Raw genomic sequence first — 27,323 nt, forward strand, 5'->3', positions numbered from 1 at the left:
TCAGTGTTCAATCATTTTATTAAATCAGATAAGGAATCTCCACATTGTCGCACATACCAGATTGTATACAACTATAAGAGCATATCACTTGTTTACAAAGATACAGCAGAGCAATAGGTTGGCAGGTCTAATAAGCCAACTTCAGCCAACTAAAATTTAAGAACATTCAGAGAGGAAACACAGTAAAGGTCATGCAAGTTCTAGAATAGTGAAATCATGACAGAGCTCACTTATTTTATCCTTTACCTTCAAAAAGCACATGATATCTACAGCCATAAAAAATCTGAAGACTAGCAGGTTGTCACTAGTCAGATATACATTTCATTCAAGAATATGTCTCTTACCACTTAATGGCTCATTTGATTGTTAATAACACTAACCATAGAAAAGAGTTTTTTGAAGACATTTACTGCTGTAAAATATATGCCCATTATTCATATTATGCCTTGAAGTCACTCAGCTTTCATTAAAGTACGATGAAGCATGATACCAAACCAGGAATCCCAGCTATGACCTTTTCACTTAGCTGCACTCAACATCAGTTCAAGATAAAACACTGTGAAGACTAAATAGATTGTGAGTAGTGAAACAATTCAGTGAGGCTAATCTAGATCTATTTTAACTTAGGTAAGTAACACTAAGTACTAGAAAATAAAGTCTTTACTCATGTAGCCTCAAACTTATTTGTTCACATCTACATTTAACTTACGATCACCATATACTAACAAGTAGGTAGACATGATCACAGGTCCTTTTGCAAGCTTCGCCTCCCAAAACCCTTCGCTCCCCCCTCCCCCCAAACCTCCCATGCAAGTTTCCCCTGCTTTAAGCTAAAAGGTCAATTTTGGATTCAAACTTGTATAACTATGTTTATAGGAGCTAACATGCAAATAAGGGGATAAAGTTAAATTCATTTGTCAACAGCAAACATTATAAATGTATGCTACTATCCTGCTAAACAGAAGACCTGGAGAAACCACAAATACAACAAACACTGTGTTAAGTTTAAAAACAAAGAATCTTGAAGGAAGTAATTTTATTTTACAGTGGTTGAATTTACCCACCAAACGCTTAATGACCACAAATGTTTCTGCAACTAAAACTAGAGAATTATAGGGAGCTGGGAATACATGTTAGATACTAACGATCTTCAAGCCTTGAAGATGTCATTGCATGAAGAAAATTATGGGAAACACTGTTCCCGATAATTATGTACACCCTAAGTGTAACATATGGAGATCACTGTCTCCGATATAGACACTGTGGTAGGCAAAAACTACCTTGTTCTTTATACATTATGGAAGACACTGCTCCCGATAATGTGAGTAGGTTTGTGACAAAGGTACTGGAAATTTTGCAAAATTTGAATTCAAGTTACACCTTGGATAAACTGAGCTGTAAAACATATGAGTACTATCACAGCCTGTAATTTATAACTTGGTCACAATTCATTGCATTTAGGAGAACTGCCATTTTGATCTGGTTGGCTAAACAGAAGTCTAACTTGATTAGCAACCCCTCATTAAATTTCATCTTCTCCAATACTTAGAGCTTTATAATTTTATTTGGCTTGCCGCTGTTTTCTAAAACTCTCAAGTGTTGACCATAAATGCAAAACTTCCAGTATCTATTGGGTTTTATTAGCAGATGCTGCTTTTATTAAAAAAAAACGACAGTATAACTGTCATAATTATGGAAGGCACTGCTTCCGATAATTATCTTCTATAAAAAAAACACCATTTATAGTGAACTCTGTCACTGATAAATAAACAATAAATATCTCAGTGCCAAAATGATAGAAAGCTTTTCCAAAAAAATTAACACTTTGGCCAAAATTTGGCAGTGTGTTCTTCAAAGTCTGACAAACTGAGTTTGAAATTAAACATCTAAAACTGGTTCTCTTTCAAAATACTTTGGAAAAAATAAAAACAACAAAAAAGTAAACAAAGGCTTATGGGGCAGGGGACAGAGGAAAAGAAAATATACTAAGTCTTTGGCTTCTGGTCTCCTCTTTTCATATATGACCTTGAGGTTAACACAATAAGGCCTTACTCCTGCGATAAACAGTTGAATCTCATTTTATCCAGCTGTAGGACCTCTATTTCAGATCTCACTGGCAAGAAAACAAGTCCCATCTCTTCTGGAAGTTAACTGTTGCATGCAGGAATGTGGAAACCAGCTAAATCCTTAAAGAAAGGAATATATCTCACTTGGAGAATAAGGTCTTACAACCCAGTTATCTCCTATCTAGCATCAAATGAGGATGGAGGAACACACTGAGCTAACACTTAACCTTCAGCAAATATCACCTTCCTCCTCCCACTCAAAAGATACCAGTTCATGTCCTCAGGATTTAGAGCAATTGTTCACATAACTGGCTCTGACTTTTTCATAACTGTAACAGGCAAGAGGCAGTTACTATTACAAAACACTTAAAACTCTAGAAATGATCACAGAGAAAATATTCTATCGTGAAGGTTTTTAAGTGGTTATTCACTTTAACTTGAAGTGCAGGTACCTACCCTGTATTAAAAGCTGCTGCCTAAAAACATGTAGTAGTACCAAAATGACTGGGTAGAATTATAACAATATGAGGTTTAGTAGCTCTACTGAAAATGTAGCACAACCAGCACAAGTCTAAAAACCACACTACCCTGATGTTCTTACATAAGTTATGGGTGCCACATTTAAAACTCATTGTCAATGTCCCAGATGTCACCAGAGAGGGCATTTGCAGCTCCCTGAATAGTCCAAGTTGCTAGAGCCAACTGGTTTCTCAACAGTGTTTCATTAAAAGCACCACTATTTTTCTGACGCAGCTTCAGGTGCTCTAGTAAAGCTGACAGAGTGTGAGAGCCAGAGCCCCAGAAGATATGTCGGAAAGGAGACTCTCTCGGAGATACGTAGGGTGAGAGGAAGTGATATTCCACCTACAAAACAAAACATACAGGAGAGCTGACACAATGCCATGACTTTTCTTATAAGGAAAGGACCTGATATAGTAAAGCAACTGTCATTCTCCCACTTCAAATGTTAAAATTTCCCTGGATTTAAGAAGGTTGAGGGGCTGGCCCGGTGGCCTAATGGTTAAGGTCACGCGCTCTGCTTCGGCTGCCTAGGGGTTCACCGGTTTGGATCCTGGGTGCGGTCCTACTCACTGCCCATCAAGCCACGCTGAGGCCACGTCCCACAAAGAAGAGCTACCACTCTACAACTATGATACACAACTATGTACTGGGGCTTTGGGGAGGAAAAAAAAGAAAACGAGGCAGATTGGCAACAGATGTTAGTGCAGGGCCAATCTTCCTTAAAAAAAAAAAAAAAGTATGTTGAAAACCAGGATACTAATATTCTAACATTAAAATTGTAAAACAAACTGTCAATTCCTTTGTAAAAGTGAACTAACTGTATTGGGGTTTTTTTGGGTTAGAATATATATATGGAAGGCTTACAAGTTTTCCACTGTAAAAAAGTCTATGCTTCTTCCAAGTAGACTAAGATAAAAGCAGTTAAGGGTTGAGTTAGACAGCAGAAATACAGAGCAAATAACAGCTAAAAAATTACTAATGATCTCTTCTTAAAAATGTTTTCAAGGGCCGGCCTGGTTGGCATAGCAGTTAAGTGTGAGTCCTCCACTTCGGCGGCCCGGGGTTCGCAGGTTCCGATCCCAGGTGCGCACCAACGCACCACTTATCAAGCCATGCTGTGGCGGTGACCCATATAAAGTAGAGGAAAATGGGCATGGATGTTAGCCCAGGCCCAATCTTTCTCAGCAAAAAAAGAGGAGGATTGGCATTGGATGTTAGCTCAGGGCTAATCTTCCTCACACACACAAAAAAAATGTTTTTAAAGCCTAACAAAATTAATACTAGGTCAAAAGTCTCTTGTATTTCCAGTTTAGATATGCTGGTTCTAGATCTTGCTAATAAATAAGTTAAAAGTCAAAATCTGTGCTGAATTCTAAAGCAGCAAAACATTCTAGGCTTCTGGAGTTATTACCCTACTTTTTAGAAATGCAAGATTTGGGCCGGCCCCGTGGCTTAGCGGTTAAGTGCGCGCGCTCTGCTGCTGGCGGCCCGGGTTCAGATCCCGGGCGCGCACCAACGCACCGCTTGTCTGGCATGCTGAGGCCGCATCCCACATACAGCAACTAAAAGGATGTGCAGCTATGACATACATCTATCTACTGAGGCTTTGGGGGAAAAAAAAAATAAATAAATAAAAATAATAAATAAATAAACTCTATAAAAAAAAAAAAAGAAATGCAAGATTTACCAATTAAAAATTAACATACTCTAGTCCCTCCTTTTCTAAGAGTTTACTTACTTTCATGATACGGTCATTGATTTCCCTCATGACAAATCTGTTTGCTCTCTCAGCATTCTTGTAATCTGTTGTTAGTCTGGAAGTAGCACGGAAAAAGTCTCCACGAGCAGAATACAGCCACTGTAGATTCAGACCCAACTCCTGAAGCAGAAAGACATTAAATTCACTATTAGACGTTATATTTCTAAGGATGTTATTCTATATACCTTCCTAATTGAGGTGTAGCAACTGAGATGATTCTGATAAAGGGAGGTGACTCACAGACAAGCTCCAGACTCAGAAAGCTAGTCTTAAGCACCTTGCACAGGAGGTTCGGTTCCAAGCTCTACAAACTGTAGTAATACACTCATATTTAAACCCAGCAGATAGTACAATTATCCATTCTTAGCCTCCTAAGAAAATCATCCTCATCAAGAAATTTAACTTAATGTACTTGGTAAAAGTATATAATCCTGGTAAAAGTATATAATCCTGTGTAGTATATTATTTCCAGTTCAATTTCCCTATGCAGGAAAACTTCAAACACTGTGGTTCAACGAACTTCAGAATTTAGTTATTTCCATGTGGTAAGTCCCATTTCTTGATCAGTTACAATTAATTTCAAATTTCAAGAAAGCCATAACAATTAATATTTGGTTATCAGTAATTTACCTCATTTAAGGGATCTGTGAAATTGACTTCTAGTACCATAAAACCAGTTGGAGACCACTAATTAATATTAATTTGATTTTATCAAAAGTTTGAATACTAGACCTACAGGATATGTCTAGTATCCTGTATCCTACCAAATAAGATTGCAACTATTGGCTATATTTTCTCTCCATCTGTGTCATCTCTGACAGGCATATGGCCCAAACTCATAGGTTCAAAGTCATGGTTGAGATCTTTATATTCTCTGGGTCCTATCTCTCGACGGGTTGCCTGAAATACATGAATGACAGAAAACTTAACACAGTTCTAGATTCAGAAATACTTGCTGTGGTCTATCCTAGATGTTATCACTCACAGCCTTTCAACTTCCCTTTCAAATGAGTTATGGATTCTAAGCAAAATTATACCTTAGTTCACTTTAAACTGTACTTCGGCTACCAATCATGTCCTTTCCCAGGAACGGCTAAACATCATTCTTCAAACTGCTTAATACTTCAGTAAGAACTTGATTTTAATTAGTGCTCACCTTTATGTCTGCTCTGAACTGGTTCACATCCTTCACAAATGAAAGTATTTTGTCATTATACATCTCGTAGTTCAGGTTCAATTCAACATCATAGGTAAGTTTAATTATGAGCTGACCAGCTACTTCTGCTGCTGCACGTGCCATTTTGCTCAACTGAGGAACATGCTGATTCAGTACTTCATAGGTATCCATGGTAGTACCCAAATAAGGATAATCTTTGTCCTGGAAAACAAAGCTAGGTTAATGTATTCAGGTGGGTTATAGGAGTAGGAGCCTCACATTCCAGCTTCACCATCAAGGTAACAGTAACTGCAATTGTTCCCTTGCTTCTAATATATTCCTACTCCAATTTTATCTCAAATCTACTACTTTAAGAAGATACCATTTTTGCTACTTCCTTTCAACCTAACCTTCTCCTAGAATGACTACTTTCTTCTAGGTTCTATAGAATCCCTGTTCTATCACATTATATACCCTGAACAGATTTATAGTCAAATTCTTTGAGGTTATATCCTTGTCCTCTTTGGGAAGTTCGGTCCACATTAACGAGGAAAGAGGAAGGCATGCATCAAAAGTACCTTCAATATGAAGTGTTACTCTTAGATTAAAATTTACCTTCTTCCCAATCATGCAGCACTAGATCTATTCATACATATCACCTTTCTAACGTTTGATGCTCACAAGAACTTCTCTCTACCTTCCCTAGACAACTTGCCTAACTATTTCTTCAACTCTATTCCCTACCATTGTCCTTGGTGACAATGTCACTGACAATCCTTTACTTTTAGACTGTACATTTCTGTATTACCTGTACCTCCGAACCAGCACTGCTAGGTTTTTGACATCTAAGAAGCCATTAAGAAGTTTTTAAAAAACATGACTTCTGAAGGTAAACTTCCTCAACCATAGGACCCAACACTCGGTTCTTCCTAATGTACTAGATAGATATCATGACCACCTATTTCACGCTCTTTTTTTTTTTTTTCGTGAGGAAGATTAGCCCTGAGCTAACATCTGTTGCCACTCCTCCTCTTTTTGCTTAGGAAGACCGGCCCTGAGCTAACATCCGTGGCCATCTGCCTCCACTTTATATGGGACGCCACCACAGTATGGGTTGACAAACGGTGCGGCGGTGCACGCCTGGGATCCGAACCCCGGGCCGCTGCAGCGGAGCGCGCGCACTTAACTGCTACGCCACCGGGCCAGCCCCATGACCGCCTATTTCACTACTATTCGTACTGCTGCTCTAGCAGAAGGTCAAGGGAATTCCAGCTATATTAATCTCCAAATCCAGGTCTTTCATCATTCCCTCACTTCAGACCTTTCCCATCCTAGTCCCAGGCTAAAACACCCAACGTTAAGAAGTCTAGTAACGAACTGGCCTCTACTGGACCAAGAATTAGAGGCCAAAGTCAACAGCTTCCATTCTGACCCCCTATACTAACTTTAGGATCTCTTCACCCCTCAGAAGAGCCTGCTACAGGGCTGGTTTCCCAACTCTCTAGCACTTCAGCACAGAAGCCTTCATGATTCTGTTGATTACGCTTGGCTTTCAGTGCCTTCTAGTTGGCTCCTGTACCAAGCCAATCTTGTTTTCCTACAACTTGGTCAGTTCAAAGTTCGGTCTCATAACAATCTTACCTCTGTTTGGTTTTTGTGCTTTTACCCATAATCCCTGCTTAAGAGACTAACACCTCTGGACAAAGATCTAGAACCACATTTCAACAGGTATCGAGAACAGCATTGTCCAGCAGAACTTTTTGTTTGATGGAAATATTCTATAACTGCACTGTCCAAAATACAGCCTTTTTATAAAAATTCATCATACTTAATTGAAGAAGTTTTAGGAAATAAATTCAAATACTAATTAAGCTCATTGAGATAATTCTATATTAAGACTGATTATAAAGGAGCATGCAACAACTGCATATGTATAACTTTTTAAAACATGTTAAGCACTCCAGGAAACTTGGTCTCGTAACTGATGAAAGAAGATCTAAGATACAACACTTTAGAGTTCTTCAGACTCACCTCACAAAAACAGAAAGAAACTGCTGGGATTCCAGAATATGCAAGGAAAGGGAATGCAGCATTATCAAAGGAAAGTTTTTCACTGCAAGGAAAGCAAGATGTGTCTTTAGAAAGTTTTCTAAAGAAAAGACTGTGCTACCATGCAACCCTACCCTTACCCCAAATAAATTCTTTGTGTGTGTGTGTGTGTGTGAGGAAGACTAGCACTGAGCTAACATCTGTTGTCAATCTTCCTCTTTTCGCTGCAGAAGATTGGCCCTGGACTAACATCCGTGCCCATCTTCCTCCACTTTATATGTGGGACGCCTGCCACAGCATGGCTTGATAAGCGGTGCATATGTCCACGCCCGGGATCCAAACATGTGAATGCCAGGCTGCCAAAGTGGAACGTGTGAACTTAACCACTATGTCACTGGGCCAGCCCCCCAAATAAACTCTTACACTGAATCTCTCTAGGTATAGGTAAGCTCACTGCAAGGTTAGGTTTAGATCTCCCCCTAACATAGTCAGCGCTACTCGGTGATTTTGCTTTTCTATTAGCCGCTGATTCACTTTTCTCAGCTTACACTTTGTTGATCCAGTTGCTGTCCCGATATAGAGACAACCCAGTAATGGGATGTTTCACCTGTAAAACAAGAAATTAGTGTATCACTAAAACGAACCTTTCTGAACTTATTCAGGCTAGTCACTAACATGTTTCTCTCTATAAACATTTATAAAAAATATAAAAGTTTTATTTTATCTTCTTGAAAAAAATTTCTTTAAGAAAATTAAAATGATCTCAAATTGCTGAAGTTACTCCTACTAGGCTGTGCTGTTAGTTCCTTTAGTTGTGGTGAGAAAAAAATGTTTTCCTTCTTAACTAACATCTTAAAGGTGGCTTAACCATAATTTTAAAAGACCTCTCTAGCCTTCATGATATGCCTGTATGGTTTACGGTTTCTTCCTTCTAGCACATTTTATACTACTGCCAGCCTAACCTGCAAACACATTACTGCCTTGTTGGAGACCCTACAGTAATCCCCAGTTTCCCATGGGATCAAGTCAAGTTCTCTGACTCTTATTTCCCTCCAACTTTAACCACTCCAATATATAGTCTCTAATGCCATTAGGCAAATCTTGTTCCTCTCTCATTCAAAACTATGGGCAGTCACATGTCTGTCTTTATTCAATGAATATTTCATCTGGCCTTTTATTTAAGTCTTAGGTATAGTTCAAGTCCATTCAAATCTTCCTTAACATTCTGACTCTATAGTCAACCCCCTGTGGGCATCTACTCTACAGCTAAGGTCTCATGGAATTCTGCTAAACAATCCTAAACAGACTACATATTGTTTGAGATCAGAGCCCTTCATATACCACCTCCCTCACTTCACATGGTTCAATAGGCTGGGGGCAAATAAGCCAAGAGCATGACTTAAATAATGCTGATATAGAATTTATTCTAAATTTCTGCTATTGGTTACTTACAATGGTTTAAAAATCAACTTTTTTCATCTTAAGTAAATTAGACAAAAAATTAAGTTATATAATTTTGTAATTAGGTATACACTCACTTCTTGCATCGTTTTCTCAATAAGCGAATACAACAGTGGGCTGGCAGAAACCTTGAAGTTCTCGGTACCTGCAAAGAGATTATTTTAACATTACCCCATCTCTAGTCAAGCAATTTTCACACTACTTCTACAACTAAAAGCACTTGACCAACTGGAAGACAATAACCTAGATCAGTGGCATATACAACTATCCTCTTAATGAAATAGAAAAAAAAGTGATTTACAAGTCAAGTTCTTTAGTGACTGCTAACCTCAATTTGACTCAACTGAAGCTCTTACTCCTTGCGTTTGTATACTTTAATGTTAATGATTTGTTTTATGGTACCTTTTTGGTTCACTCATGTTAGGGCAGTCATCTGCTAGCTATAGTAAGCTTGCTGTATTCAATACATTCTGCTGTGTAGGTAAACAGCAATGATGACTAATCTAATGATGATTTCGTTTAATTGTAATTCCTTCCTTTTTCTTCCCCAGGTAGACATTTCACCATTCTTAGTTCATCCAATGGCTACATCTACACTTTTAATAACATTCTAACTCTTTTAGCAGTTTGATTATCTGGTATTTCTATCCATGATGCCACAAGCTAGCAAGATGTGAATTGGTCTCTAGAAGTACCATTCTGGTCTAAAATATCGTCCAGACTAGTGGTTCGCAAACTTTAGTGCATCAGAATCACCTGTTGTGCTTGTTAAAACAGTTTGCTGGAGAGGAAGATGGGCACGGATGTTAGCCCAGGGCCAATCTTCCTCAGCAGAAAGAGGAGGATTGGCAAGAGATGTTAGCTCAGGGCTGATCTTCCTCACAGAAAAAAAACAAAAAAAAAAAACCCCAAAAAACAGTTTGCTGGACCTATGCTCCAGTTCCTGACTCAAAGGTCTGGTGGAGGGCTTGAAATTTTGCATTTCTAACAGTTCCCAGGTGATCCTGATGCTGCTGATCTGGGGACCGCCTTCAGAACCACTGCTCTAGAGAAGGCAATCTGCGCCCATTCTATAACTTACCAGACTATTAGGAGAAAGCTAAGTCAATCTTTCAAGCTGGGTATGGCCAATGTAAATTGTAAAATATAACAACCGCTGCTTTAGAAAGCTTTCGTCTGCTGTTTTATAAGTAGTTTACCTGAATTCAAAAACAGCTAATGAAAATGATACTTACCAAGAACAGCTTTATCCAGATTAATGTAAGTGAAAGCCTTTAAATGCAAGGAGGAAAGGTATCCCTAGAAGAGAAGGAAAAATACTAATGTACTAATATATATTAGTCTAATTATGACAGAGAGTAGCTATTATTATTATTATTATTTTTTTCTTTTTGGTGAAGAAAGTTAGCCCTGAGCTAACATCTATTGCCAACCCTCCTCTTTTTGCTAAGGAAGACCGGCCCTGGGCTAACATCTGTGCCCATCCTCCTCCACTTTATATGGGACACCGCCACAGCATGGCTTGACAAGCGAGCGTCAGTGCGCGCCTGGGATTCGAACCCCAGGTCGCCGCAGCGGTGCACACGCACTTAACCTCTACGCCACCGGCCCAGCCTGAAAGTAGCTATTATTAGGAATTTCTTTTTAAATTTAGATTCTATTGAGACTAAATATACAAAGGCGAAAATGATATAATCAAATCTAAAAGAGCATGATTTCTGGAGAACAAATTAAGCAAATACAAGTTTGGGTGCACATTGTGGGTATGGAAGATATATGACAATACCTCTAGCCATTCAGTGGCGCCAATAGCTCCAAAGTCTCCAGCACTCCAGCTGGCAAAGACAATGCTTCTGCTGGGCTTAAACCCACCTAAAAGAAAACAAAAAGTCAGCTTTATCTTGGGAAAGGTTATAGGCAGCAACTGACTTAAGATGAAATCAGAAACTTCTAATTCAAGACAGCAGATTCAACAATATTTCTTTTCCTTTGAGTCCCCAGGTGAAGGAACAAAAAAAGGAATAGGAATAAATTTTAAAAGTAATCTACAAAGAACAGGATAGGAGATTATTTGATCTCAAATAAGAGGTCAAGTACAGGCGCCGGCCCAGTTGCGTAGCAGTTAAGTGCGCTCCGCTGCAGCGGCCTGGGGATCGCAGGTTCAGATCCCGGGAGCGCACCAACACATCAAGCCATGCTATGACGGCGTCCCATATAAAGTGGAGGAAGATGGGCACGGATGTTAGCCCAGCGCCAGTCTTCCTCAGCAAAAAGAGGAGGATTGGCACTGGACGTTAGCTCAGAGCTGGTCTTCCTCACCAAAAAAAAAAAATAAATAATAACATTTCAAGTACATAGTAGGACTAGCTTACTGAAAGTCACTTTTTCAACTCCACTCTTTGAGTCCCTTAACTTCTGGACCAAGAGATATTTGCAATCACAGTGTAAGTATGATATGTATCTTCTTTGGGGCTATATGTACCACTGCCATCCATCCTTCCCCCTTCTCTGGGTATGTATTTTTCTGCATTACTGTACTTTTGTATAAAAGTTAGGCACTACAACTTACCCTATGACCCAAAGATTCAACAATGTGATGGGGGTTTGCACATGTGTGGGCGTGGGTGTAGAGGAGTGGCCAAGTACTATGGGAGAAAGGCTTGAAAGAAAGCCTTTATATAATATATAAATATATATAAACACATTATATATTTATCAAATATATATTCCATATTATACTTATAAATATAATATATAAAATTATACGTTATAATTTTATAACAACACTGTGGAACATTGGTACAGAGGTATGCCACTGCTTCCTTTCAAATAGATTCCTTCAGTACCATGTTAGATTTGCCGTATCATTCTAGATATGTCAAACTAAGAATTAGGGCCCAATATAACATTTTCCATTGTGTCAAAGAAATTAATGATTCTCAGTACAATGAAGACACTGCATGGAAAGCTGTTTCAAAGCCAAAGGCAGATACAACAAAAGACAATGTGCTTTGTACTTAAAAATCCAGGGTCCAGCACGAGTGAACCATAAGAATATAGTCAGAAGCAAGCAAAGCCTATCATAGCATTTAGAACTATATACAGCACATAGATGCTCAAGTTCTCAAAATTTGTACTCTACCTTTTAAGACCATATCAGAGAAGATGCGTGCAAGCTCCAATAGGAGAGCTGTTCCTACACTGGACTTTGCAGCTCCAGGACCCCAGGCATCCCTTTGGGCCCCTATTACAACATAGCGATCTTAAAAAAAAAAAAAAAAAAAAAAAAAAAGGGACAAATCACACAATCAGTTTTTAAACTGTTTTCTAATGTTGAAGTCTAGATAAGCAAGTTAGTAGAAGGGTAAAAATGTAGTACATGTATTAAGGATAAGAGAGCCTTACTTTGGTTCTGACTTAGGACTCCAAGGATTAAAAATTCACACGACAACACTAATCTCTTTAGTACTTATGCTTTTTTTCTACATTACCATTAAGTTTACTCACGGACTACTTATTTGTGCTAATTGTTTAATAAGCAATTGAAGTCCAAGGGCTTTCCTTAGTAAATGACATGACTATTTGATTGCATTTAGATAGATTGCCTATTCCAGGGATTAGCAAACTATAGCCCTCATGTCCATTCATTACCTACTGTCTATGGTGTTTTTGTGTTACAATGCCAAAGTTGAATAGCTGCAACAAAGACTGTATGTCCCGCAAAATATTTATAATCTGCCCCCTTAAGAAGAAATTTGCTTACCGCTGGTATATTCAATAACTTAAGAGATTTTCTACTCATAATGGCCAGTTTTTGACAAGTTGATTTCCAAGGGCCTTATTACTTCCCAATAAAACTGATACCTCAACAGTTCACTTTAGAACATTTAGAACAAACAAGATTTAGCATTTCATGAAACCAAGCCAAGCCAGCCTTCCTGCATTCCCTCTTCTGGCCACATCCTCAAGAAGCAGCGAGGAAAACAGAAAAGCAAACAAAAAACAATGGTCTTTACCTGGATCTTCAAAGCCTTTAAGAACTCCGAAGACATTAAAAATTCTTATCTCTTTCAGCACATTGTTCACCATGAGCTTCACATTCCCATTCCCTGAGGATACCAGCCTACACGAAGAGTCTGTTTTCCAAGAAGAAGGACACTCTCCTTCCATATTTCTACAAGTAGAAAACAGAGATCAGAGTTTTGAGTTACTTCCCCCAGGTTTATAGAATCAGTCCTCCTTACTGTCCAGTAAAGTTCTAGGTTAAGAGAACAGATAAAGAGAACATATAAAATTGACTCCCTTGTGGCCGAACCTTTACATCTTACTCTGATCTGCAGGCAGTCATTTGAAAACCATGAGTTACTTCCCAGTTTAAGCAATTTTTTCAAAAAATTTCTTTCCCTATTCTCATCTGTTGTCTCCTCTCTGCAAGAGATATAGCTATAGTTTACATTTAAAATAGATACCAAGACAGACTCAGAAATAAGTTCTTATATAAAAAGTTCATTAATATATTTTCATGTTTCCTAACTCTCTCCACTAACAAGGGTAGCATATATTCTTATCTCAGTTATAAAAGAATATTCTCATGCCACTGTTAGTTAGGTATCTTCCCCTATCTAATTCCTCATGTGTTATCCAAACAATGACTGCTCTGATGGGGCTTACTTACATAAATATGTCAAAACATTATTACCCCCCACTACACAAGGATGAGATAAGGGGCTGGCTTCACAGGTTAGGAAAGACTTGTAGGTGGTGGGAAGAATCAGCTGATTTTAAGTTTGGTGTGAGTCAAAAAGAATCACCTATTACAAACGCCTCAGACAGCATTATTAATAGTCACATAGTATTTTATAAAGTCCTTACACGTAGATGCTCCTCATTTGAGACCAATCACCCTACCCTATTAAGTAGAATACATTTTAGCTATCCAATTAAGTCAAAGAAACATGATCAGTGGGGTTAGAGTAACTTGTTCTATGTCACACAGCAAATAAATGCTCACATTAAGTATCTGAAACTAGATCTATATCCTACGCCAATACCAGGTGGGAAATATGTCCAGATCAAGATAAAAATTAATGACATGTACTCTAATCAGACTGGGTTCTATTTTTAAAGAGGGATACTAATACACTAGAGAGGATATCCAGAAGGACTAATCATGACTATAAAGCACCTAGAAACTATCAGGAGAACTGAGGATATTTAATCTACAGACAAGGAAACTTGAATGGTTCTGTTGCTAAAAAAATCTAGAATTAATGAGCGTTACAGGGAATAAGATTTCAGCTCAACATGAATTCTGACAGATCTCCAATAACTGAATGGGCTGCCATAGGCGACAAAGTGCTTTACAATGGGAAGTACTCAAGCAGAAGCTATGCCAGGAATATTACACAAGAAATTCACTAGGTGAATTGAACCAGGACTTTCTGAGTTTATAAATCCAATGTCTATTATTAAAATCATTTTATGGAGGATGAATTTCATTTTTATCTACACCAAGTTAACAGCTATCCATCTCCAAAATGTCCCAAATGTGAAAAATTATAGCCAATTGTTTTAAGATTTCATCAAATCAACTTAAACAGATTATTCCTCCCCTAAACATAAAACCTCACCCTGCAAGACAGCTTTCAAATAAGAACTTACTCAAACAGCTTTTCTGCACCGGCTCTAGAAATTGTCTGGACAGGTATCTTGGGCAAACCTGATGACTGCGATGGTGGAAACTGTGTGTGATTGAAAGACGGGAATCCAGGTGTGTAAGGGTCACCTGTTCCCAGATGAGCCTAGTAAAACAAAAAAGCAATTAGCTCTATCAGGCACTTGTGTAAGAAGGTCCCTATAAGCTTTAGATTCAGTACGAGGCTATATCCCAAGCTTAGTTTAGCACCTTAAAGTCTGAAAGTCTGAGTGGCTCTATGATATGTGACTCTTGTTTTTATATGGCATATGCCAAATTCTCAATTCAAGACACTACTGATAAAGTACTTCTAGCAATAACATTAACTAAGTCTCAAAGTCATGTAATCCACCTTCTTCTTACTGTTAAAACTCTTTCAGAAAAGGAGTGTATTTAAGGAAGGCACAGTTCTATTTCTACTAATATAGATAGAATCTAGCAATAATTTGGAAAACCCTAAAACTCATTTACTCAAGAAATAAGAACTCACATGTCCAAAGAGTGGAAGCTCTGCATCAACAATGGGAAATTTAGTCTGGTCCATGTATATCAAGACACCAGTTGCATTTAAACTTTCAGCATTTGCAACCTAAAGAAAAACATGTAAAGCTCAAAAAATGAAGACCTAATCACACAAAATTAGAAGAATACATACTGGACTTTATGCTAAAAGACAAAAGGTTACAGGGGACTACACCAATATTCCCAAATGTTTCAAATAGCTTATATGTTTAGAAAAAATATTTGCCTTAAAAGTCATTAAGGAAAGTTTAAAAGATAAGAGAAATAATAAAAAGCTCATCCAGGACAACTACTGCCTTGATATGCTCCATTCTAGTCCCTTGTGTAGGTTTGACTTTTAATTTTCCTTTTTATAAATAAAACAAAGTTGTAACTGAATTCTATACGTACATAAAGCTCAGTTACATAGAAGCAATTTCACTTACGCATTTCTGATTACTTCATTTTCACTGAAAGACAATGGCAGCAAAATACTCCACGTGGATATGCCATAGTTTTGAAGTATCCTATAACTTTAGATAATTGGAACTTATTTGATTTGTTGAGCAGTTTAATAAATTAAATTATATTAACAGGTATGAGAATTTAACATTGCTGGTTTTCAGAATGTAAGAAAATTAACAATACCATTTAACTACAGAATGACACGATATCAATGTGTTTACTCCCACTCACCTTTTCAGCAAAAGGGATTTTCCCTGCTCTAACAATCACTAAAGATCCATTCACAGGAGTCCTTAAATCCTCAAAGTCTTTTTTAGTGCCAAAATTAGCATGGACCAGTTGTCCCTGGAAGAAAGACATTAGATTTAATAAACATTATGGTATTAGAACAGCCATAGAGTCTGAGACAGAACAGTTTTACAAATCAAACCAAGAAAGAAAATCAAGAGGAAAAAAAGGAGGCCAAGGTCTAGAAAGGACATATGCGAGCTCCACAGCCAAACTCGTCAGGGCTGTCAGGAGTGAAGTCAAGGTCTCTGGCCTCCTATATTCATGTCTTTCATTATCTCATGCTGCTTCTAATCTAAGTTTCACTGATCTATTTACATTTAATCTATTTTATGTTGCTTCAGATATTTTGGGAGAAGAGAAAGGATAATAGGATATGTTAAACACAGAGACATATACCAATAGAAATATTGTAGGCTAGCCTTGGCAGCACCAATTACATGTTTCCACACTTGAACCCCAGATAATTGAAGATATACATAGGAATAGGTCTTAACAGAAAGTTCTGATAATAAATCTGTCCAAAAACTGTTAAACACTATCTATTACAATAAAGGGATTGCAGAGATCAACTTTTAGATGTTAATATAAATTGTCATCATAATGTTCCTAAACTCTTTTAGAGTTCAATGTATAGCTATAAACTGACATTAACAACCAAATGTCTAAATATAGAAAGCTTGCAGGTGAACTAAAATCCTCAATGTTCTTTAACAGAACAATCCACCTCCAAACCCCTGGCATGTAGGGAGCCAGGGAAAGTGACACAGAACAGGTAACCAGGAAGACCAAAAATAACCGTAAAACTTCATCTGGCTCAGAAAGCATCTACTACATAGACCCCCAACATATAAATATGTGGTTTTTAACCTAAAAGACCTAGGTGCACCTATCTAGCTAGCTATTTTTTAATTTCTATAGTAATTTGGCCATATTTGCCTAAATTTTAAAAGATCAAGCATTAAAGAATCAAGCTAAGACTAGACTCCAGCCAAGATGGTTATTTATGCCTATTTACATCCACATAAGGGAAGTCTGATATATGCATTCATCCAGCAGATACTGCCACGTTTCAGGCACTATCCAAGGCTCTGGGACATGGCAGTAAATGAAAGCAACCCCTAGCCCTTCATGTAGCTTACATTCTAGTATGGAAACAAATGAATAATGTTGGGTGCTGTTAAGTACTATGAAGAAAAATAAAGCAGAAGGGGAAGTGATTAGACGAAGGACATTTTTCATAAGATAATCAAAGAAGACTTTCTGACAGAAGTAACACTGGAGAAGACACTTGCACAAAGAGAGGGAACAAGCCCTGTTGATATTTAGAGGAAGAGTGGTCCATGCAAAGGGAAAGGCCTTGGGGTGGGAGCATGTTTGAGGAATAGCAGGAAGGTGAGAACAGCCAGGGCAGGGTGACAGGAGAGCAGCAGAATTACTTAGGGTCTTGCCAACCAAGATGAGGACTTGGGATTTTATTTTAACTGTGGCACAGGAGGGTTGAGAATAAGAATATCTCGTGATCAGCTACACTTTACAAGAATAGTGAAGACAATGAGTTTCTGAGCTATTTAGCAGGGGAAAAAAGTCATGCACTGTGTTGCCTTACTTACAGTAACTGTCGTAGCCTTACTATATGCCACGTAGCCCACGGGATTCTCCACCACGGATAACATCTCACCGCTCCCATTCACCGTGGTCACCGAGTTTTGAGCATTGCTAAAAAAGATTAAGTTAAAATGAAGCTAAGGCCAAGCTTGGGGAAAAAAATTAAATGGCTTTAATACATTTACTATTTGACTTCATTATTTATTTTTCAAGTCTTTGCTATATTTAGACACCTAAAAATAGCTACTTCTCTAAGTTTACCATCTTTCAACATACCTGCCTTTGACCTGAATCTTAACAAAATGCTCATCATGCCACACTTTGCTGAGTTTAAATTCACGGAATCGATTTTCAATGAGAAAAGCAAGGCTGTCATCTTTTTGAGATCCAGCCTCACGAGGAACATAAGAATTTCCATTCAGCCACCTGGAGGAAAAAAAGTCACCGTTAAATGAACTAAAGTTTAATTTAAAATAAACAGTGAACTCAAATATCTGTTTTAAAAGCATAACTCAATACTATCCATTATAATTAAGATAAATTAACTGTGATTCAAAATTTCTGGATTGACCAGATACAAACTTAGAAGAAAAAAAAAGTATGCCCAATGTCTGGAGGAATTCATGACTTCAAACTTGTCAAAATCTCTTTTCCACTGTAAAGCATTCCTTCAAGAGCCCCATCTCCATACAACATATCTGCCTAGGGTAGTTTTAGGGGAAATGAGTAGCTTCCAGGAGATCTGTTGTAAGCAAAATGAAGTATAGTACTACTGTTGGTGAACTCAAGATGTGCCGCTTCAATTTTCACCTACTTTGAAGTATTTTGAATCCTCTGGAAGCAAAAGTGCTCCTTGTTCTGATCTCCCACGGCTCTTTGTAAATATACACATCATATTAGCTATCTTTTTTTTTTTTGGTAGACTATACACTCATTTTACCCATAATGCCTGGTATATAGTATACACAAAAGTATTCACTAGATGAAGTAAAAATGTCAAGATTTCTAATCTAAGACTAAAAGGATTACTGTACCATTGAAACTATAGGAAGCTAGCAAAAGGTAAAAGATGTATTTATTCTTTACAGAATTAAATATGTGTCTAAGGAAGATCTTAAAAATCTAAGGGCAGAAACCTTAAAGACACTTCTTAGGTGATGGATCAATGAAGGAGAACTGAAGAAATCAAGGAATACCAGAGACATATGACATTGGACAGTCAAGTCAGTCCTGATCTAGAGGATGAAGATAGTTACTGATGCCCTTGTGAATAGTAGCAAAGCTCAGCATGACTTACAAGAGGTTAAGATGGAAAATCAGAGCAGAAGAAAGTCTGACAACAAGCTACAAAGAACCAGATGACAAGAAGATCAAAGACCTGTGGAATTTTTTTTAACAAAAAGGAGCATCCCTACAAAAGTTCTAACTTTTTTCCTATCAACATAGTTTAAATTCTTCACTGACTCCTTACCCTCTAACCAAACACGTGTAGTCTCCCCTACTCTAAAAAGCCTTCCCTGGGCCGGCCCCATGGCTTAGCGGTTAAGTGCTCGCGCTCCACTGCTGGCGGCCCGGGGTTCGGATCCCGGGCGTGCACTGACGCACCGCTTCTCCAGCCATGCTGAGGCCACGTCCCACATATGGCAACTAGAAGGATGTGCAGCTATGACATGCAACTATCTACTGGGGCTTTGGGGGAAAAATAAGTAAATAAATTGTTTAAAAAAATAAAAAAAATAAAATAAAAAGCCTTCCCTCCAGACTGTCACCTTGGTTTTGTTTCACTGTACCTAATAATCAGTATTTGCTTAGGTACTGAGGTTGAACCGGTGAAGTAGCTCGAGCTTACTTGATAGTGCTGGTGAACTCTGTGGCAGTCAGCCTCTCTGACAGCATTGCTTTGAGGTCTGTCCAAAACAAGCGAGAGGGTGTCTCAGGGAAGTACTCTTCTGTTTCGGGAGGTTCTGTTTCCTCTGTCTCTGGGGACTCTCTGTCTGCAGGCCTCTCACATCCAGCTTTTGGTTCAGCACGTTTACAATAGCCCAAGTAGCCAATCATAAATCCTAAGGATAAAAAGTTTCAGAGATGAACTCACAGAATTTCATTTATAATCTATTTCTATAGGAATTGTTAATACTTTCAGATAAGCCTTGAGAATACTTGTTTTAATCAAATAGTAAGCAGTCTGAAAGTAAATCATGCATTTCAGTTTTGTATATTTTAAACCATTCAATATAATAAATTATATAATAACTTCATTTTAAACAGTTACCTTTGCAAAGCAAAGGTACTTTTTCTTCCCAGAAGCTTTCCTTGAATACTCAGGCCGAGCTTCTATGGCACAAATATCCTATGCATTATTTCTAGTATAACATTTGCACACTACACTAAAATGATTTATGTGTCTCTCTTTCCCCACCAGGCTAAACTCAAAGGCAGGTATAGAATCTTAGGCATCATTGTATTCCTAGTGCTGGGCACAATAGCACATGAAAAGGTACAGAATAAATGTTTGCTGAGCTGAATTAACAGACTTCTAGAGTTGGTGACAAGAAACATTTAAGTTTTGAATGGCCACTCTTACCAATTAAGAAAAAGATGATTACAGCGATAATCGCATAGCAGAAAGATCCATTAAACCTTTTCGGTTTTGTGACACTGGTGTGATTACTGCTCATGTTATTGTCAACATTTTCTTCCTCATCTACAGCTAGTTTCATCTCCACATGACTGTTATCGCCATCTACTTGCCGAGCCAGACTAAATCGGGTGTATGACAATGGTGCTCCACCAAACTGAGATTTTAAAAAAAGAGAGAAAGAAAGCATTACAAAGGAGAAGAAAGCTAATAGGAATATTTACAAAAAGTTTGGTCAGTTATGTATGTCTACTGGGATAGTCTGATCAGTGCTTTCTTTTTTTTTCTTTTTTTTTTCTTTTTATTTATTTATTTATTTCCCCCAAAGCCCCAGTAGATAGTTGTAAGTCATAGTTGCACAGCCTTCTAGTTGCTGTATGTGGGACGCGGCCTCAGCATGGCCGGAGAAGCGGTGCGTCGGTGTGCGCCGGGGATCCGAGCCCGGGTCGCCAGCAGCGGAGCACGCACACTTAACCGCTAAGTCACGGGGCCAGCCCAGATCAGTGCTTTCTTGAGTTCATCTTATCTGCTTGGCTGTCTCTCTGTACCATGCCCAAATTACCCTGAAACTTCTTACAAGATTTTCCATAAGTGGCTCTACTGAAGACTGAATATACCCTTCCTTTGTGGGATCAGTTCGCCTCAAGACACCACTTCAAATGTAAATGAATACCCGATCATACCTTTGAGTATGATTTCAGGCTTACTGGGAGAAAGTCATTCTTGTATACTTCACATTCTTGCAAACTGGTGACAGAGAAATACAACTTAAAATATCTTACCAAGTTAGAGAATGCTGATCTGGCTTGATCCATCATTCTGAACTGCCACGCTGACGAGCCTACTATTAAAAAAGAGAATGAATATAATGAGTTAGATACCACTGCATCAGATTAGTGAGGGCTTTTCATTACCATGCTAGATTAATTATTATATATCAAATTTACTTTAAAATATATGATCATCTTTCTAGAAAGGGTCTTTAACCAAGATATTTAGTTTACATGACAACTATATTTAGCGTGATCCTTGATTAGATCCTGAATTGAGGTGGGGTGGGGGCAGCTTGAAGGACATTATTGGGAGAAATAATGAATTTGAATATAGACTATCTACTGGATAACAGTATTTTATCAATGTTAGATTTGGGCGGTGTGATAATGGTATTGTGTTTTTGGAGGAGAACACCCTTTTTCTTACGATATTATTGGCGAAGAATTTAAGGATGAAATGTCCTGATGTCTGTAACTTATTTTCAAATAGTTCAGTTTAAAAAAGCAAATGTGGAAAACTGTTAACAATTGGTGAAACTAGGTAAAGAGTACTTGGATATACACTGTACTATTATTTCAATTTTTCCTGTAGGCTTGAAATTTTTCAAAATTAAAAATGTGGGGAAAACTAGTTAAAATGTCATCCATGGTAAGCAGATTTAAGTAACTGAATTTAGTAGGCAAAGAAAAGGGACAAATACAAAAAAACAATAGACTAGCACCGGAGAAAAAGCAAACTCAAACTAGAATAAAATTAAGTCAAGACTGGTCATGTTACATACACCAGTAATAAAGCATCTCCAATAGAAAAGGAGAAAAAAACCTGATCCTTCTGATTAAAATGAACAGTTCCTACAAATGATTTGATAGATCTTTGATGCAAAAAGAATAAACAAAAACACAGAATATGCTATTTTACAGATGAAGAGGCCAATTATTTGAGAAGTTAAATGACTTGTTCAAGGCTGAAAACTGATAATCTAAAAATGAAATTCAATGGGTTATTGGGTTATAGAAATTGTGCTCTCATCTCCAGAGATTAATCAACTTTTTTCAAAGCAAAATACACCACTATAATCAAGAGTCCTATGTTAAGTTAAAGCACAGGTATTAACTGAAATCTAGATTTTCTAATTAATTTGGTTTGAGTACATCTAGACACTTGAAAGTGATTATGTTGAAATGTATAAAATGGACATTTATTTCATACTATCTATTTTAAGGCTTTTCCCACATTACAAGTACACTTACAGCACATTTAACAACCACATGGCACAAAGCAAGCCATAAGACATATGCAGATTATAAAACAAAAGACATTATATAAACTGGCATTAGAAAAGTCTCCTTATCAAAAACCTACTAACAAAAAAAATTGTTTTTTAAATTCCCAAGCTTTAAAGACCAGAGCCAATAAGCAATAGGTCATATTCTTAGAAGCACAATCTCTTGTCTCATCTGGTAGAAAAAGCTTATCACTCACTGCACCAGAACGGTACAAACCCAATCTCTAGAGCCAGAACTAGAAGACCCCACCCTGAACCAATATGAACCACCCTTTTCTAGGAAAAAGCAGCTCACAAGTTTAATACTCATCTGAACCAGCCATTCATCAAGGTTTCTAGTTTTAAATTAATTTTAAGACTAAAGTGACAGCATATTTACATAAATGATCTAAATAAAGAAATTTAAATAAATGAGGAGATTGAGTAACTGCAAGCCTGCAGAAACAGGTAGATAATAGAATATGTAATTATGATTCTGTATAATTAAAATCTAAGTATATTTTTTACTGAGAAAACAGATTTATGTTATTTCTATTTCAATCCCCAGACACAAAATTAAGACTATAGCATAAAAGAAATCAAGTCAGAGGAAAAAAATTGTGACCCAGGCAATTTCCATTTTAACCTCATCATGTAACCCCATATCTGTGAAGAAAACGATAATTCAATGATATCCAAAAAAGTTATTCCTGAAGTTTTATATACAACAAATTTGAGACATTCTTTCAAAATGACCTTATGGAATAAAGCTTTCTGTTTAAGAGAACTCCTTAATGAATTTTCTTCTTCCAACCGAAATTACTCTAATTTATATGCTCTAAAAGCATGGGAGAGAAACTTTTCATACCAGTTGTAATAACACTATCCTTCTACAAATAGGCAGGTCTGTTAAAAGACCACATCTAAAGGCCAAACAAATCTTACTGGGCTTATTTCAAGATGTCACCACCAATGACGATTACCTATCACAAGAGACAAACCAAACATTACCTTGATTTTTATTCACATTAGCACCTTGTATATTTTGGTGTTCTCAATGATGATTGGAAAAACTATTCAGTTTCTCACATTAACAATGAAAATTAAAGTAAGCAAAATAGAACATAAAATTGAAAGAGGATCTGAAATGTCTTTAACTGAGCCATAGGATGGAAGACAGGAGGCAGGCAAAGATACTAGACTACAGCCCCAAACTTGTTTAAAATTCAAATCACCTTATGCCTACTTTCTTGAAATGTGGCATTAATTTCTCTTTAACTTTTTAAAATACAGTAATTATCTTGAGGTCTTAAGCTACTTTGGGGTGTCTCAAAACCAGGGGTCTGTATACAATACATACAGCTAAGCAAGGGGAATCAGGTACCAAAATACACTTTCACCTATGTATACCATACCCAAAGCTTCTGCTCCATATTACCTAAAATAAGAATAAGCCACTTGTTTGTTACTATTGACAAGTCCACTTCAATTTAGAAAACAGGCCACAGTTTCAAGTCCTTGGAGCTCACATAAAAAGAAGTTCCTCTACCTGCTTCTGAGGTTCGGTTCTAGAGACCTTCACTACCTAATAATTCACTGCCCTCTATTTTCTTCAAAATAAGACAGACTATAACCCCTGCCTTTACCCAGTAACATTCTTCCTCTCTTCTTGAAGTCCTACTCATCTCTTCCAGGTTCAGCTCAAGGGCCACCTCCAAGAACTTCTCTGACTAATTTCCCTATAATACTTGACATGGAATTATGTAGTAATTAACAAAGAGTAAAGATATTTTATTTCTTAACGGTATTGGGGCACGCTTAATGTATATGAGGTTCATTTTTCATATCATTTGGAAATGATACAAAAGAGAATATAATGAAAACCCTGGACCTGGAATCTTTTCCCATCCCTGCCACTGTTCTGGTTTATCCTGAAATACTCTCTCAAACAACTGGTTACAGATACCCCTTTTGCAAACTATTTCCCCAGGCAACTATGGATTTGCAGGTGAAAATGAAAAGATTACGTAAACTTACAAAACTTCTGCAGGGCCCTCAGAACTCATACTTGTGTATACACAGAATGACTTCTAAAGAGACAATCAATGTCTTCCCTAGCTTTAAGAGTCTAACTTTATGGGCCTAAAATGAAAAGGTAGTGGAGGAAATCAAGGAAAACAAGCGGAATCTTCATTTCCATTCAGCTTTCTGAAAGAAGACTGCCCAACTTGAAGGTCAGGAGCCCTTGAAGTCACGGCAGCCTTATTCATGCCTATTCATGTAGTGCTCATCTGGGGGAGCAGACAGAAGGCACCCCCACAGAAGAGTTCCAAAAGGCCTCAGAGGATCATTTTTAACTAGCTTTCCTTGTTGTCTGATTCAAATCTAGCTGAGAACCATTATAGGTAAGTACATTATCAGAGGCAAATAACTGCCTCGCCTTAGGACAGTTACCCAAGTTGTTCATCCTTATTCAACAGTCTTCAGCACAGGCTAGAAGCCCACCATTACTTGACAAGAACACTCAAGCAAAGAAAAGTTAAAGGGTGCTACGCTATATACAGACTTTGGAAAATATTTCATATCAACAACAAAAATTTTTTAACTCTAGATTTTCTTGTGAGGCACACTGAGTTTATTATAATCCAAAACTGAGGGGAAAAGCAGCAGGACCAACAAGTACTTTAGATAGTCTAAACTTAATTTTCACAGTAGAAAACTGGAAATCACCTTACACGTCTTTGTCAATAAAGTCAAAACTCCCCAGCTCAGAGACAAAGAATCAGCATCTAGTATTGCAAATTCCTATCTAAGCCTAGAATAAAGGTATCAGATATCCGAATACTTCTGTAACAGGACAACTATTTCCTACTTCAATCCTGCTCCTACTCCCCCTAAAAAAAAAAAAAAAAGAGGGGCTGGCCTGGTGGCGCAAGCGGTTGGGTGCGCGCTCTCCGCTGCGGCGGCCCGGGGTTCGCTGGTTCGGATCCCGGGCGCGCACCGACGCACTGCTTGGCAGGCCATGCTGTGGCGGCGTCCCATATAAAGTGGAGGAAGATGGGCACAGATGTTAGCCCACGGCCGTCTTCCTCAGCAAAAAAAGAGGAGGATTGGCGGATGTTAGCACAGGGCTGATCTCCTCACAAAAAAAAAAAAAAAAAAAAAAAATTAAAAAAAAAAAAAAAAAAAAAAAAAGACAAAAACAGGAAAAGCAGCAGCAACCGAGTTCCCTAGTATAACCAAGATTACTACAAGCAGTGAACAAAGTGAAAATGTTAACCGAAAAGAGTCAAGTCACAAAAACATTTTCTTACCCATTCTCCCCACTACCACCTTAAGAGAGCTGACCACCAGAAACAGTGACACCATGGGCCTCTAAGGCGTTTGGCAAGAGAGCACAGCCCTTTGACCATATCGCTAATTTTCAATAGCTTTTAGCCTCTAAACCACAGCTTTCACAAAGCATCAGTCTTATTCATATGGTCTCCCATTTTACAGTGAGGAGAGCCTAGCAGTCCGAATATTCTTAATGTGAACACCGGCAGCGTTCAGTCCGCTTCTGACTTGGGAAAACTGAGAACCCACACACAAGGCCAACGGGCGGCATGAAAGATCAGGTCGTACCCGCGTTCAAATGTACAGCTTACAGAATCCCCATCTAAATGCCAGGACACACTCGTAACCGAATCGAGGACAGCTGGTCCCTGTCAGCAGTGAAGAGACCTGGGCGCGAGCAGGACTCGAGGAAGCGAAGGGCTAGGAGCTCAAGGTGACCCATGCACCTGAGAGCTGTAGGGACGCTCCCCGCAGCAGCCACGTGCTCTCGCGGGCCCGCCAATGCGGCGGCAGCGCGGCTCGCCCGGCGCGGACGCCTCGCTCCCGAGCCCGCGGCCTAAGGCTGTCCCAGCAGGACCTGCATTTTTAATAAGGGCCAGCTGGCAAGAACAAGGGATGGAGGGTGGCCTGAGGAGCCGGAAGCAGAATGGCGGGGCACAGAGCGACAGCCGCGTGGCCCTCATCTCGCCCTCAGAATCCTACGAGAGAAACCATTCGCCGCCCGCCACCGAGCCCAGGAGGGCGCAGACAGGCAGAGAAGGAAGGGCAGCCGCTGTCCGCGCCGCGGCTCCACCCCCTGCACCTACAGCCCGCTCCTCGCGCCGCCGCGGCCCCTTCCCCGCCGGCAGGCGGGCCCCGCTCCATCCCGGCCACCCCACCCGGAGGCGCCCCGTGGGCTGCTGGACAGCTCCCAAGGGGGCCGCAGTGGAGACCGCTCGGACCAGCCCTGCAGGCGGAACGGAGGACAGGAGGGTCGGCGGGGTTCTAACAGCGGCGCGTCACTCACAGGCGACTCTCCCGTCCACCCGTACCCAAGCCGCCACCAACCGACGCAGACGCCTTCGCAAGCACACTACCTCGACCGGCCGAGCTCGTTGCCAGGTGGAGCCTCTCCCGACCCCTCCCACTTGCGTCACTTCCGCTACGTGCACCAATGAAGAGGCCTGGGGGAGGGTTGCGCATGCACTCAAAAGGAGACCGCCCCCTAGAGCGCGGGGCAGGATGGGGCGAGGGAGGGAAAAGGCGCCAAAGGCTGTAAAGGGCTGGGCTGCTGCTGTGCGACCTGGAGCCTCCTGTCTAACCTTGACTGATCTCCAGACTCTGCAGTGCAAGGTCAAAGGTGTTAGCGTTTACTCCTAGATGGTGAACACTTACACTGAAGTAATTCCTTAAAGTGTATGTCCTTGATGGAATATTAGGTAGCCGCTAAAGCCATGTTGTGGATATATGTTTTGCAGCCTCAGAAGTATTTAGGATAGGGGCCCGCCCTGTGGCTTAGCGGTTAAGTGCGCGCGCTCCGCTGCTGGCGCTGGCGGCTCGGTTCCGATCCCGGGCGCCCACGGACGCACCGCTTCTCCGGCCATGCTGGGGCCGCATCCCACATACAGCAACTAGAAGGATGTGCAGCTATGACATACAACTATCTACTGGGGCTTTGGGGGAAAAATAAATAAATAAACTTTAAAAAAAAATTAAAAAAAAGAAGTATTTAGGATAGGGGAGTGGCCTAAGTTCGCGCGCT

At 39.1% G+C, this 27,323-nt stretch overlaps 1 protein-coding gene across 2 annotated transcripts; it reads right to left on the bottom strand.

The window, feature by feature from the left end:
* Positions 1–26,644, bottom strand: TFRC (transferrin receptor). Of its 2 annotated transcripts, XM_058556010.1 has the most exons (19): positions 26,589–26,644; positions 20,991–21,052; positions 20,155–20,365; positions 19,420–19,633; positions 17,847–17,996; positions 17,576–17,681; positions 15,906–16,019; positions 15,199–15,297; positions 14,675–14,814; positions 13,030–13,187; positions 12,156–12,275; positions 10,800–10,885; positions 10,249–10,312; positions 9,091–9,158; positions 8,101–8,159; positions 7,535–7,616; positions 5,504–5,725; positions 4,327–4,467; positions 1–2,930 (listed from the first exon to the last, which is right to left on the bottom strand). In XM_058556010.1, exons 2-19 carry the CDS (start codon positions 21,024–21,026, stop codon positions 2,688–2,690), a joined length of 2,313 nt encoding a protein of 770 aa, XP_058411993.1. In that variant the 5' UTR covers positions 21,027–21,052; positions 26,589–26,644; the 3' UTR covers positions 1–2,687. The 2 variants fall into 2 exon arrangements, with proteins under 2 accessions (XP_058411993.1, XP_058411994.1); XM_058556011.1 differs by lacking the exons at positions 17,576–17,681; positions 17,847–17,996; positions 19,420–19,633; ... (1 more) ...; positions 20,991–21,052; positions 26,589–26,644 and adding an exon at positions 15,656–15,742 and having other exon boundaries at positions 15,906–15,960.
* Between the last annotated feature and the right edge of the window lie 679 nt (positions 26,645–27,323).

This window comes from Diceros bicornis, chromosome 15, assembly GCF_020826845.1.
Source record: "Diceros bicornis minor isolate mBicDic1 chromosome 15, mDicBic1.mat.cur, whole genome shotgun sequence".
NCBI lineage: Eukaryota > Metazoa > Chordata > Mammalia > Perissodactyla > Rhinocerotidae > Diceros > Diceros bicornis.

Excerpts from the sequence above, each read along its gene's own strand:
- TFRC (XM_058556010.1), bottom strand. The coding sequence starts at position 21,026 with ATGATGGATCAAGCCAGATCAGCATTCTCTAACTTG. Across the intron at positions 17,682-17,846 it reads AAGATTCAGGTCAAAGGCAG|CAATGCTCAAAACTCGGTGA; the intron begins GTATGTTGAAAG and ends AATCTTTTTTAG. Across the intron at positions 14,815-15,198 it reads AGCTTCCACTCTTTGGACAT|GCTCATCTGGGAACAGGTGA; the intron begins GTGAGTTCTTAT and ends TTGTTTTACTAG.